The 13,981-nt window shown below is 40.2% G+C and overlaps 1 protein-coding gene across 3 annotated transcripts in view; it reads left to right on the forward strand.

Moving 5' to 3' along the window:
- The window catches only part of LOC125631434 (cyclin-dependent kinase 6), a 225,418-nt gene that overhangs the window by 44,991 nt on the left and 166,446 nt on the right, over positions 1-13,981 (forward strand). For all 3 annotated transcript variants that reach the window (XM_048838145.2, XM_048838144.2, XM_048838146.2), the window contains exon 3: positions 2,106-2,241. In XM_048838145.2, coding sequence (XP_048694102.1) covers positions 2,106-2,241 — 136 coding nt within the window. The remainder of the gene's footprint in view (positions 1-2,105; positions 2,242-13,981) is intronic.

Consider the following 13,981-nt stretch of genomic DNA (forward strand, 5'->3'; position numbering starts at 1 on the left):
GTTAAAGCTGTTAGGGGGTATAAAGGGCATTACAGAGAGAATTTTCAATGTTTATCTGTGAACTAGCCAGGACTACTTTTCAGAAGTGAAAGGAAATGAAACTCTTGGTTGTGTTACAATTATTCTTCATCAAAATGTGTCTTTGGCCTAAGACATCCATTTTCAAAATGGAATAACTAAGAAGCCAAGTTTAAGTGACTAGCCAGAGATTGTATAGGCAATATTTATTAAAGCTGGATCCAGAACCCTGAAGTGGTAGACCCATAAGAGCATCCAATAGAGCACACTTACTCTCTTAAATTTGGTTCAAATCTTTGAACTTAGGCCAGCTGTAAAATGGAGATAATGCTTAACCACCTTTATAAAATATTTTGAGATCTACAGATGAAAAAACACTAAGTAAGTGCAAAGCATTTTTATTACCCATATTTTTCAAATGGCATAACTTCAGTGACTAGGAGGGAGGCACTATGGTCTAGTGCAGTGGTTCTTAAACTTGTGTGATCACACCCCGCTTCTTTGTGTCTGGGGTAGCTTACATCCCTCCACCTGGGCACCTGGCCAGCAGCCACCACTCTCTGGCAACCCAGAGGCTCCCAGCTTTTTTTGCTAAAGCACCTCACACACCCCAGACCTTCTGTGACTTCTAGGGAGTGCACCCCTCCCCCCCCCCCCAGTTTGAGAACCTCTGACCTCGTGCACTAGGCATTACTGTGGAACCAGCATATCAGGAGTTTAGTTCTGAGTCTAAGAATAAGGAAATTATTAATTAAGGACCCCATTAATCCTACACTGTCCCTACAATAAACAAGCATGTTATTCTTATTGGGTATAAAATAAATGCATATTTTATCACTACAATCGTAACTTTGACCCAAAATATTTTTTCACCACTAATTTCAAAATAGTGTCTATCAAACTACATATTCTTCTTCTCAAGAATAGCAGTTACAGGTATTTTAGAAAAAAAAAATCTACTATCAATTGATAAATATATTGATTGATTTTGTTTCACGTTTCACACAGGAAGGCAATTAAGTCTATAATTTTTTAAATAACACTTGTAATTTTTAAAAAATCATTTAAAAAGATTGTGTCAGATAACCCCATCTCATTTGAAAGCCATCAGTAATTAGATGATTTCCCCAGGGGATTGTGGCAGAAGAGGGCTCTGAGGAAGGGTTTGACAGAAGAGAAAGCAGTGACCCTCCATATCATTTAGAGGAGGGCATTCCATTCAGAAGGAGATGCATATAAGGAGGCACAGAAATGTGTGTGGGAAACAGGCAGTCATAGATCACTGGCTAGAGGAGCTGGGAGGTGTATCAGTAAGAAACAGGAGTAGACAAGTAAGAAGGGTGAGAGCTGTGAAGAGCTTTGAAAATGAGGGGAAGAAACTTTGAACTCGATGCTCTGAAAGAGGGTAAGAAAGCAGAGGGATTTAAGTAAGAGATTAATGTGCTCAGAATGATGAGAGAAGAAGAATATCTTAGCAGCTGTATTTTGTATATAAAAGTTTTTTTTAAACTCAATTTCCTGACTCTCTCTCCTACTTATAGCAATTTACTAGATTGATGAGTGCAAAAATACTGTTTCTGTAGATCAGAGGAGAAGGAGAATGCGATTCTAAACTGAGTGACAGATCATTGTAATGGTGTACGTTGGAGAGGTGTGAGAAGAAATTAAAAGGTGTATAAAAGCAATCAGCTTCTTTGGTTCTTGAAAAAGTCACTGTATACTTATTTTCTCTTAAAGAAGAATGAAAGGGGAGCAAATGTGGCAGTAGGCAGAGAACATGAATACAAAATCAAATCATTTTCTGTATTCTGTTAACTGTAGTTGTGCCTTGATCAGAATTGATCATCTCCTCACCTAACGACCACTCTTTGATCATGCTGTGAAGTCATAATACTTGTGATTTCAGAATCCAAACATGAAATTTGAATGTGATGTCACAAATAATTGATCATCACTCAAATCATCAAGAGTTCACAGACTGTTCCTGCTTTGGAAAGTTCTTTCTTCACTCCACGTTTTATGAGCTGCAAGGTACTGCTTCGCTTGTTTCCGTCAACTTATCTCCTCTTTCCTTTTTCTCCTCTCAGGTTATTTGATGTATGCACAGTGTCACGAACAGACAGAGAGACCAAACTAACCCTAGTGTTTGAACATGTCGATCAAGACTTGACCACTTACTTGGATAAAGTTCCGGAGCCTGGAGTGCCTATGGAAACTATAAAGGTATCGAAGAAGGATTTTTTTCCCTTCATAATTTTAGGAAATATTACTATGTAAAGACAAAGGGCTTAATCGTAAGGATCTTATTCAGGCAAGCTACCTTTTGCTTCAATGGGAGTTTGCATGAGTGAGGGCTGAGTAAAAGCTGAGTAATCACCTACTTGGGTCCTGAGTTCTGTGGTTCAGTAAGTGGTAAAACTTTTACTATGGAAATGTTCATACTTGTTTTCCTTTGATTTGGATTTTATGTTCCTCCCTTACCCCCTGTCACCCCACCTCATCCCACTGTTTCCTTTTAATCCTCCCAGATCTGAATTTATCATTGGAAGTCATCAAATACCTTCACTTACAATAGTGGTTCCCAGCAGCCTTCCCCAGTGGAAGGTTATTCCTTAACTGTTCACTTCAGGGTTACTTGAACCATCCTCTGAAGCAGCAGTTAATGGCCAGTGTCAGAGACAGAACACTAGATTAGATGGACCACTCATGTGATCTATTATAACAAGTCCTACTCTCCTATTCCTTTTTTCTTTTATGGTTTTTTCTTTATTTTTTATTCATTTTTTATTCTTTTCCTTGTGTTTTTTTCTTTTTCTTTTTTTAATTTATTCTCTTTCCTGCCTGCACTTACTAGAAAGCTACATACAGCTCTCAAGATAGAGGGCATTCATTGATGGTTCTGTATACCTGAGACCCTTGTGTTCTTGCAGCTGAGCTCAGTGTCACTGAGCAAAGCTTAGGTTGGCATATTGCTACCCTATACATGTGAATTACTTCCATGGCCAGCTGCATTGCAAACCACTGTAGGAACAGGAATGGATGGTAGGTGGCTTTCAAGGAGCTGCCTAGTGGCTTATGCATGGCAGTATGTTTGTGGTGAGGCAGATGGTCAGAGTGGATCCAAAGTCATGTAGTTTTCCCTTCCTTTGTGCATTAATATGCTGCCTTCCTAGGAAGGCCTCTCCCCAAGTTAGAAAATACTAATTTAAATGTATTAACTCCATAACTTTTTTCCCCTCCTGCTGGGGGGTGCCATAGTAAAGCTCCATATTGAGGACTGCAGTTTGAACCTGATCAAAATATTCAAAAAGGAGAATAGAAGCAGCGGGATTGATTGATGTTAAAATGTCCTACCTCATGGTTATGCCTAATAAGCGTTTTGCTTTCTTCTGTGATAAGAAACAACTTTTGCTTCCAAGGAAGGAGTTATCTTGCTACTGTACTAGTCATTTTTGGAGGTGTATTGTGTCTTCTTAACCTGGCAGGACTCCTAGGGAAATAAAGCAGCAGTGGAGGAGAAAGTGGGAGGGAAAAGGGAAATTCACTTAAATTTTTTTTATTATTCCACTAATTTTTGTTAACATTGGCAACCTAAGTGATTTTTTTGACCTTTGGGTCTGAAATCATACACTTCAGAGACAGATCATTTTACTTATCAAAGCCACAAAAAGTGTAACTTAAGGCAGTTCCAGTAGTTTTATTTTTGTAAGCAATCTTCTTGCATAAATGTTAAATTAAAAAAAGGAGAACAGCTGGATTCAGCCTCAGCAGTGGATTGAAATGTAACTCGCATATTACAAAGATGCCATGTTCTAATGCTTTTAGGGTTCTGCTCTTTGCTGAGATTTTCAGGGCTGCTGAAAGGATTTGGTCATTTAATCCTCATTAAAATGTAATTAGTTAATTAGCATTAATGGGAATTGAGCATCCCAACACCCTAAGTGGATTTTAAAAAAATCTCACCTTTGTCTTTTAATCATATTTCTTTCAGTACATATATAGATTAATGCGTGCAATAGTCGGAGGCAAACAGAAAAAAAGAATATTGGTCTATAACATTGTGTGCCATTTTTCCAAAACCTGGTTCTAAAATTGCATTGGCAAACATGAAATTCTGCTTGGGAATTAAGTATTTGTGCAGGCAATTATTGGTGTTGTGTATGGACCAATATATGATTCTGCACAGACATTGCAATTCAGATGATGGATTATGATTAGGGCTCTGTGTTTGTCACAGAGGTTGCAGACGTCACGGAATCCGTGACTTCCTGTAACCTCCGTGACTTCTGCAGCGGCCAGTGGGGACAACCACACCGGCTGCTGCTGGAGCGGCTCTGCAGCCAGCCACACCAACCACTGCTGGAGTGGTCCCAGCCCCTGACCCAGCCACACTGGCTGTTGCTCTGGCAGCCTCAGGCTGCGGGCCCCCGGGACTGCCTGAGCACCTGGCCCCCAGGACCGCCTGAGCAGTGGTCGATGCAGCTGGCTCCAGGAACCTCCTTAGCAGCGGTCCCGGCGGCGGTGGGAGGAGCTGCAGCTTGGTGGCTCCCGGCAGCGGTCCAGGGCAGTTGGAGCAGCAGCTGGCCTCCTGGGGCTTCCCCCACGGTAGCGGCCAGAGCAGCTGTTGGCCCCCTGGAGCTCCCCAATGGCCGCTGGTGCTGCGGGCTTCCTCCCCTCCCAGCAGCGCCCCCCTTCCTTCCCTCCCCCCCCCCTCCCTCCCCCCCCCCAAAAAAAAGATTCTATCCGGAGTATTTATGGTAGACAACATGGACAGGTCACAGGCTATGATTTTTTTGTTTCTTGCCCCTGACCTGTCCATGACTTTTACTAAAATACCCATGATTAAATCATAGCCTTAATCATGATAATTTGGTTCTATAAAGCATGTGAAGGAGAAGAGTCTAGCCTTCTTAAAATGAACAGGCTCAGTTCTCCCCACTTATGCCTATGTAAATTTCATTGCAGTCAGTGGAGTAAATCAGAGCAAAATTTGGCTTGTGATGTCTACAAAAGCCAATTTAATGGATAAAGGAAAAAATCCAGCTAGTGTTTCATAGAATCATAGAATATCAGGGTTGGAAGGGACCTCAGGAGGTCATCTAGTCCAACCCCCTGCTCAAAGCAGGACCAATCCCCAACTAAATCACCCCAGCCAGGGCTTTTTTGTTTACATGATCCCTTTTCCTGATTTCAGCATTTACATGTGTTGGTTTATGAACTTTATGTGCCACAGGGAAAAGGAAACCGAGGAGTCTGTGCTTCAGCCTGGAGGTATAAATTCCAGCTCAAGAAGACATAACTGCACTAGATGTGATCAAGCTAGTGCACTAAGAATAGAAGTGTGGCTGCCATATATTCCTAGCCTCTTGGTTAGGATCCTGCTTGTGCCACAGTGGCTACATTTGTATTTTTAGCACGCTAGTTCGATGAGAGCTAGCACAAGTATGTCTCCTCAAGCAGGAATTTACACCTCCAGCGCCAGTTTAGGCATACCTCAACTTTCTTAATTGTACTTAATTGTACCTTGTTACTTCTGTTCACATGAGCAATGCTCAGCTAGTGTAGTTGAAGTCACTCAGGCTGCTCACGCAAGTAAGAGTTCGCAGGTAGGGTTGCCAGCTTTCTGATTGCAGAAAACTGAACACCCTTGCCTGGCCCCTGCCCCTTCTTTGAGGCTCTGCCCCCGCTCACTCCGTCTTCTCTTCCTCCATTGCTCACTTTCCCCTACCCTTGCTCATTTTCACTGGGCTAGGGCAGGGGGTTGGGGTTCGGGAGGGGGTTTGGGCTCCAGATGAGGGTGAGCGCTCTGGGGTGGGGCCGGGGATGAGGGGTTTGGAGTGCAGGAGGGAGCTCCAGGCTGGGGGTGGGGCCGAGGTGTTCGGAGTGAGAGATCACAAAGGTTTTTGATGCACCTAATTCCCATTGATTTTAGTGGGAGTTTGGTGTCTAAATACCTTTAAGGATCTAGGCCTAGGAGTCTAAATCACATTTATTTTCAAAATAGGCATAGGCACTTAGGAGCTTACATCTCACTGAAAGCCTGCTAAGTGCCTAAGTCACTTTTGAAAATTTATCCCAGGGCACTGTGCCACAAATTCACTTTATCCCTGAAAATGAATGCAGTCATTGCTCCTTTCTGTGTACCCTGTGAATTCCACTCTGTCTGTGATAGTAGCAAGTAATGTATCACTTCTTAGTAAATTAAAATGAAGATGTAGCTTCTCAGAAAACAAGCCAGTTTTCTGAGTTTTGCTGTGAGTCATTAGCCCTCTGCCACAGACACATGTACTCTGATCATGTTTGAGATGCGGAGCAGATGTTGCAAAATCACGTGATACTGAAAACAAGGTGAGAAATTCCAGGAATAAATACACCACAGTGATGATGAAACTGCTGTAAAAAGAAGAAAAAAAATCTTCAGTGTGGCCTGTATCTAACAACATTGTTAAAAGAAACTCCTTAAAAAGTGTCACTGCATTAATGAGCCCATTCAAATGTGCATGCTGTAGGACCTAAATAAATGCTTGATTAGTTGGATTTCTAAAATTGTCCTGCTAATATTTTATAGTGAGGAAAAGAAGCAAAAATCTTTTTAGGCATTGAGAGTCATGGTTATATATACATGCAAATAACAGGGCAACATAAAATGATTTGAAGTGGTTTATTATTTTGGAGGACTACTTTAAATAGAAAAGTTTATTCTTTTAAAATGAGGGCTGTTATGCCTCCTAGAACGGCAAGCTGGCTGAATAGATGGAGAAAAAGGAAGCATGCCACACAAATGGCAGCTTCTGGAGGCATTATGGTGTCAATAACATGCTTTCTGGGTGATGGATACAGGAGAGGTTCCCCTTAATGGTGGTGTAGCCAGCTCTTCCCCATACTGCAGCAGTTCCTACAAACATGAAGGCAAAACCATGTCCACTTCTTTGCCGCACCCAGATGGCCCCTCTGGAGCCACTGATGCTGTGCACAGTCTGAGGTCTCCAATCCACAAATTGCCCTCCTTACACTGATGACCAAATTTTGGCTATGCTGGGGGAAAATGACTCTTTCTCTATAGTGCCCATCACTGCCTGCTCCTACCTCTTCGTTAAGGCACTTGTACTGTTACTACCGCAATTTGGATTGTCTAATTTTTTTATTTTGGGAGAGTCCTGCCATTCATTTTTAAGTTTCAGAGTAACAGCCATGTTAGTCTGTATTCGCAAAAAGAAAAGGAGTACTTCATCAGATGAAGTGAGCTGTAGCTCACGAAAGCTCATGCTCAAATAAATTGGTTAGTCTCTAAGGTGCCACAAGTACTCCTTTTCATTTTTAAGTGCCATGGAGCGGACATACTCCGAACCCTAATTATTTCCAAATTCAAACACTCAGAAAATGAAAACAAAAATTCTCTTATTTCCTGTGGTGCCCTAATCCATGCTTGTTCAGAACCCTAATCACTTCCAAACGCAGGAGCTCATAAAAATGTGAAGCACTCCAATCATGTTAAATCACTGTGCCCACTCTAGTGTGATTTAAAGTCGTTCGTGAGTGCTTCACATTTTTTTTATGAGTAGTGAAGGCAACCTGACCGTAGTAATAATTTGAGCCTCTAAATATAAGTAGGTGAAATTGTAAATGTTGTTGTGTAAAGATGTCTACCAAATAATCACAAAATAAAGGCCGGAGAGAGCTACAAGTCTATAAGGGCTTGACCCATCACCTTTTGAAGTCAGAGGGAGGATTTCTATTGATTTCAAGGTGCATTGGATCGGGGACTGTAACTCATCTTTCTTCAGCAAGATTATGGGAATAAAGATAATCCTAATGGATTCTCAGTTGTAGTCAAGGGCTAAGGACCATGGAAAAGCTTACCTCCTTCTGTTCTAATTGCAAGGAGCATTTCTTTGATCCTGCCTTCTGTAACATAAATAACATAGCAACTAGGGCTATCGATTAATCGCAGTTAACTCACGTGATTAGTTCAAAAAAATTAATCACAATTAAAAAAATTAGTCATGATTAATCGCATTTTTAATCACACTGTTAAACAATAGAATACCAATTGAAATTTATTAAATACTTTTGGATATTTTTCTACATTTTCAAATGTATTAATTTCAATTACAACACATAATACAAAGTGTAGACTGCTCACTTTATATTATTATTTTTTATTACAAATATTTGCATTGTAAAAATGATAAAAGAAACAGTATTTTTCAGTTCACCTCAAACAAGTACCATAGTTCAATCTCTTTATTGTGAAAGTGCAATTTTTTTTTGTTACATAACTGCACTCAAAAACAAAACAATGTAAAACTTTAGAGCCTGCAAGTCCACTCAGTCCTACTTCTTATTCAGCCAGTTGGTAAGACAAAAAAGTTTGTTTACATTTACAGGAGATAATGCTGTCAGCTTCTTATTTGAAACGTCACCAGAAAGTGATAACAGGCATTCACATGGGACTTTTGTAGCTGGCATTGCAAGGTATTTACATGCCAGATATGATAAACATTCCCCTTCATGCTTCGGCCACCATTCCAAAGGACATGCTCCAGGATGATGATGCTCATTAAAAAAATGTGTTCATTAAACTTGTGACTGAACTCCTTGGGGGAGAATTATATGTCTCCTGTTCTGTTTTACCTGCATTTCATATTATAGCAGTCTCAGATGATGACCCAGCACATGTTCATTTTAAGAACACTTTTACAGCAGATTTGACAAATCGCAAAAAAGGTACCAATGTGAGATTTCTAGAAATAGCTACAGCACTCAACCCAGGGTTTAAGAATCTGGAGTGCCATCCAAAATCCGAGAGGGATAAGGTCTGGAGCATGCTTTCAGAAGTCTTAAAAGAGCAACATTCAGATGTGGAAACTACAGAACCCGAACCACCAGAAAAGAAAATCGACCTTCTGCTGGTGGCATCTGACTCAGATAATGAAAATGAACATGCGTCAATTCACACTACTTTGAATTGTTATCGAGCAGAACCCGTCATTATTCATGAGGCCATTAAGTGGCAGCATGAAGGGACATACGAATCTTTAGCACATCTGGCATGTAATTGCGATTAATTTTTTTAATCGCTTGACAGCCCTAATAGCCGCGTGTATATTTGAAATAAAATTAAATTTAAAACAATCTACCAAAACAAGACACTCCACTGCACTTGCTTCTCCCCTGGGGGAGAGGATGAGAGAACAAACAACATGTGACAGCTGTTAGTTATGTTGCTTAATGCACTGCTGAAAGGTGCTCTGATACTACAGTGATAAACATGATATGAGAACCTTCATGGAGTGGAATGGAATAGAATAGAAGGCGATGAGGTAAGGTTCCACTGGTAAACCAGCAATGATGGGTTTCCATGTAGTCAGGAAAAGAAGACAGTTTTTTGCATATCAGGACAACTCACACACTTTCTCCAAAGTAATTTACACCAATCTTTAATTTATATGAGCATTTTTTCTTAATGCCTTTACTTGCCCCATAAGGATAATGACTAGCTCCACTTTGAGATATTGTCATGGATTTGATTTTCCATTTTTGGTGGTGAGGAAAGCTTGCCAAGGGGGTGGTTGGATGGTGGGGGTTTATTTGTATGACTGTCTTTTTAGCACATGTCAAAAGCACTTAGCGCCTTAGCTAGACAGTTATTTGTATAACTTACAAATAAAAAGAATAAAATAAATACATAAATAATTTTTGGTTATATCATTGATTATGAAGGTTAAAGTTTACCTTGGTTAAAGTCCACACAGACTTAAAACTATTCAGGACTCCTTAAACAGTGAAATGTTACTATTCCCCACTCTCTCACTCTTTCTAGTAAATAGAATTATGATTTAGGCATAGTAAAACTGTAATATTGCAAACATAGGAGATCAGATTCAGCTCTCCATTAAATGAATGTAAATCCAGGATAGCGCCATTGATTTCAGTGAAGTTATTTCAGATTTACACTAGTGTAAATAAGAGAAGAATTGGCCCATTAATTTAACTTGCATGTTTATTTTGGTGCATTTAAGAGAATATGATTTAATTTCTGTTACCTCAGTGGAGCTCTAAATTATCACTGTGATGCCAGAAAGCTTCTGGCTCTTAATATTCTGGATGCCTTTGAGACATAGGTAAAAGCTACAGTGACTGGATAGAGATTACTTCTGAAGCTGGGATTTTTATTGCTAGCACATCACTGTAGTGATAGTCGCTGCAAGCTCTGGAGTGATGCAATGTGAGAGAGAAAGGGAATGCTAATTATGTATCTGTATTCTAAACTTTTCTTACAAGCTACAAGATACTTATCTCTGTCTTTAGTAAATTAAGTCAGATTGTGACAGATCCTTTCACGGGTATGCAGTGTGGAGGTCATGCAAAGAGCCATCCCACCCTCTCTCCCTTTAATTTTTGTGCTATTCACAGGTGTAGTCCTTTTGCCTGAGGGAGATCAAGGACTTCTCCCTCCAGGTACCCCGGAAGGCACACATTACCCCAAAGGGAGTGATGATGCATGGGAGGAGTAGGCAGAATGGCACATTGTGATGAGGGAGCAGGCTCCTAAAAAATCCTCATAAACATATTTATTCTCATTGGCTGCCTGGTTCTGAGAGTTAAGTTAAATCAAGGAACAGAAATAGTGCTCTGTGACATATCCAGTCAGAACTAAACCAAAACTAATGCAGCTTGAATTCTGAATATCAAATACTCACCATAAACTTTTTGCAAACAATCTATAAACCAAAAATGATTCATTGTAACTATACAGCAAATAGCTGAGAAGAACAATTGCATTTGCAAAAATTGTAGGACAATCGTGGACAATTCACAACCAGTCAAAGACTATAAATTCATCAAATTATTTAGTACAAACTGTTCACTCAGCTCAACCCATTATCATTTTCCTCAGGCATCTGGTCTAGCACTAGAGACATAAATTGTTTTGATGCCACTAAAAACAAATTATTGTGTCCAGTAGGAAAAAAAAATTAATTAGGATATTTTAGTGGAACTCTGATTTTTACTAAGCTGTATCTGTTTCTTCAGCAACAGCTGTATCTAGCTTCATGCATCTGAAGAAAAACATAGACAAAAATGTAAGGGCTGTGTTTTTCCTGCATATTTTGATATTGTAGAACTTTAAACTAGCCCTATATATTTTCATTTTTGCTATTTCCATTAATGTGAAAAATCCCCCAAAATATATTTCCAGCAAAAATGTAAATACCTAAGAGCAGGAGAAAGGGGGATCCACTGGCCATTATTTAGGAGGACACTATTCCAATTGCCTAGAAGCAGAAAAGTTATGCTCCCCAGCTACAACAAAAGATGGTGAAAGCAGCCAGAAACAGCAACTTTGGCTCCCTAGCTGTTCCTGGGGGGAATCAGAGAGAGAGTGTATGTCTGGAGCAGGTGGTTATATTCGCTGTAGGCCCTAAAGTGTAAGATGGGGAAATGTCATAGGGATAACAATTAGATCCCAAGAGGTGTACGACACTGTGGCTGGAACTGGGAACAAGGATCTGGAATTAAGTCCGTTCTTCCTCTTCCCCACACCATCCTGAGTTTGAGGCCGTGAGAGGAGTGTGGGGCTATTGGTAGCACCAGTTTTCCTGCTCAGGCTATGAAATGTTTCACCACTTCTCTGCTGATTCTAGGGTCCCTCCCACTAGCTAAAATTCAGCTGCATTTTCTCTTTCTCTACACAAACATGCCTCACATCCAATGAGGCAGCTTCATTTAGTCTGGCTGCCACACCCCTCCATCTCCTCCAGTCAGGGACACCAGCTCCTCTTCCTCATACTCTAGAATGCTTCCTGTTCGTGGATGTTTTTTGTTATTTTACACAAAACCCAAACGTGACTCTACAGGCTGAATGTGTGAAATATGCTGCTATAGAAACAAGTTCTGCAGTGATTTGCCAGGATCCAGCTGTGGCACTAATTTTTTCCCCACAAGACCTAGAAATAATTGTAGGTCGATTTGACCACCTGGAAGATGCTAAATTAGAATTAAGTCCATGCTTAGGTACAGTAGAACTAAGGAGAAGAGCTTCCAGCCTAAGAGGGGCACTGGGAGATGTGGGCAGGTGATGGTTGTTTGACGCCTCAGAATAGCCAAGAGTGTGTTACGGAAAACTTGCAAATAATAGTAAAAGATATAGAATGCAAACTAAGAAAAGACTCTATTGTGCATGTATGCTTTCCTCGGACATAAGATACCACAAAAGCATCATATATCCAAAGCAGGACTTCTCCTCTACTCTCTCCCACCGTCATCTTTTCACATATTTACACAACTTCTTCCTTTATTTATCACCATGCTCTATAATCAACATACGGTTCATGTTACTAGTTTCTCAGGTTTCAAAGTGAAATAAATTGAGCTTTCTTCCACTTTGAGAATATCCCCTTTTTAAGAAGTCCAAACAAAGATGCACATTATTAGTAAGTTAGTAAGCAGCTGCCAGAAAACAGAAAATTAGGAATGGAGTCATGAGTGAAATAATAGAGATACTGTTTGGCACTTAACCCTTTGTGTGACAGGAAAAAACTTCAGTACAAAAGTGGCTGCTTTATCTGTTTGTAACTTTGGTAAAGGATATCTGTTTTTTTAATATTGAACACTGAACACTCAGCACTACAGACACAGTGGGTCAAACCCTTCTGTGGTGTAACCCTGTTGGCTTGCTTGGGTTACAGCAGGATGAATTTGGCCCAATGCTATTAGTATTCGCTAGCGAGCAGTCTTTCATTTGGTTTCATGTGCAGTGTGAAGAGTTTGCAGTTAAGGGCCTAAATCTGTCCTTAATTGTTGGGTTGAAAACCTTATTCAGAAACTCATGAATATCAATATTTTAAGTTTTTATAACTTCCTCTCTTAATATACAGCTACACAGCAATGCCATTTATGTCAGTGAACGAAACACAATTAAAAGCCCATCAGAATGTTTTGATTGAGTTCTAGACTTTGAAAGATGAACCCCAAATTCGATATCAAAGTTTGTGTGTTTCTCTCTCTTCCCCCTGCCCCCCAACCAGACATTAAAGAGCTTAAGCCCTGATCCAGCAAAGTGGTTAAGTATCTGCTTTACTTTAAGCACATGAGCAGTCCCAGATTTAAATGAAGCCAAACTAAAAGACTGCTCCCTAGCTGATGCTAATAACATCAAGCCAAATTCATCCCTGGTTTAACCTGCTGAAGTCAGTAGAGGTATTCAAGAGAAGGATTTGAACCATTGTCTCTGTAGTCCCAGACTAGTCACAGGCTTAATGTTAAGCACGTGCTTAAATGCTTTGCTGAATCAGGGAAATAGTCTCCCCTTGAAATATAGGTGGAAGCCGCATCAGTGGCGTATGTCTATACAGCAAAAGCTGTGCATGAGCTAGCCTACCTGAACCGGCGTGACTCCATCAAGTGTGGCTGCCAGAAGCAGTGAAGACAGGACAGTTCAGGTGTCAGAGTAGGTAGTACAAGCCTATCACGGACCCTGGGGACGTATTTGGCTTATACTGCCTGATCTGAAACTCATACTGTGTGTTATCTTCATTGCTATTTTCACCTTCCTTAGCTAGATTGAGACAAGCTCATGTAGGCTAACCCAGAGGCAGGGTATGTCTACACAGCAAAAGCTGTGCATGGCACAGACTCCTGGATAGATAGAAAAATGTGCAGTAGTTTGTCACAGTGGTAAATCCTATAATATAATGGAAAAAGGCTTGAGGGAATGACACAATACTGGCTTCATTTATTTTTTGAAAATCATAACTTTAACTTTTTTGAGTCACAATAATTATTCCATTTGATTCTGAAGTGAACTTTTAGAATTCACAAATCTAAAAGCTCATTTCTTTTTAATTCAGATAAATTCAGGACAAGCTAGGTTGTATATCTTTACTCATGTTGAGTAGTATCTGTTTCCACAAGTGGTCCCATTTAAATCAATGGGGCTGCATGTGGACTAAATTGCTAA

The sequence above is a fragment of the Caretta caretta genome, chromosome 2 (genome assembly GCF_965140235.1).
Source record: "Caretta caretta isolate rCarCar2 chromosome 2, rCarCar1.hap1, whole genome shotgun sequence".
NCBI classification, from domain to species: domain Eukaryota; kingdom Metazoa; phylum Chordata; order Testudines; family Cheloniidae; genus Caretta; species Caretta caretta.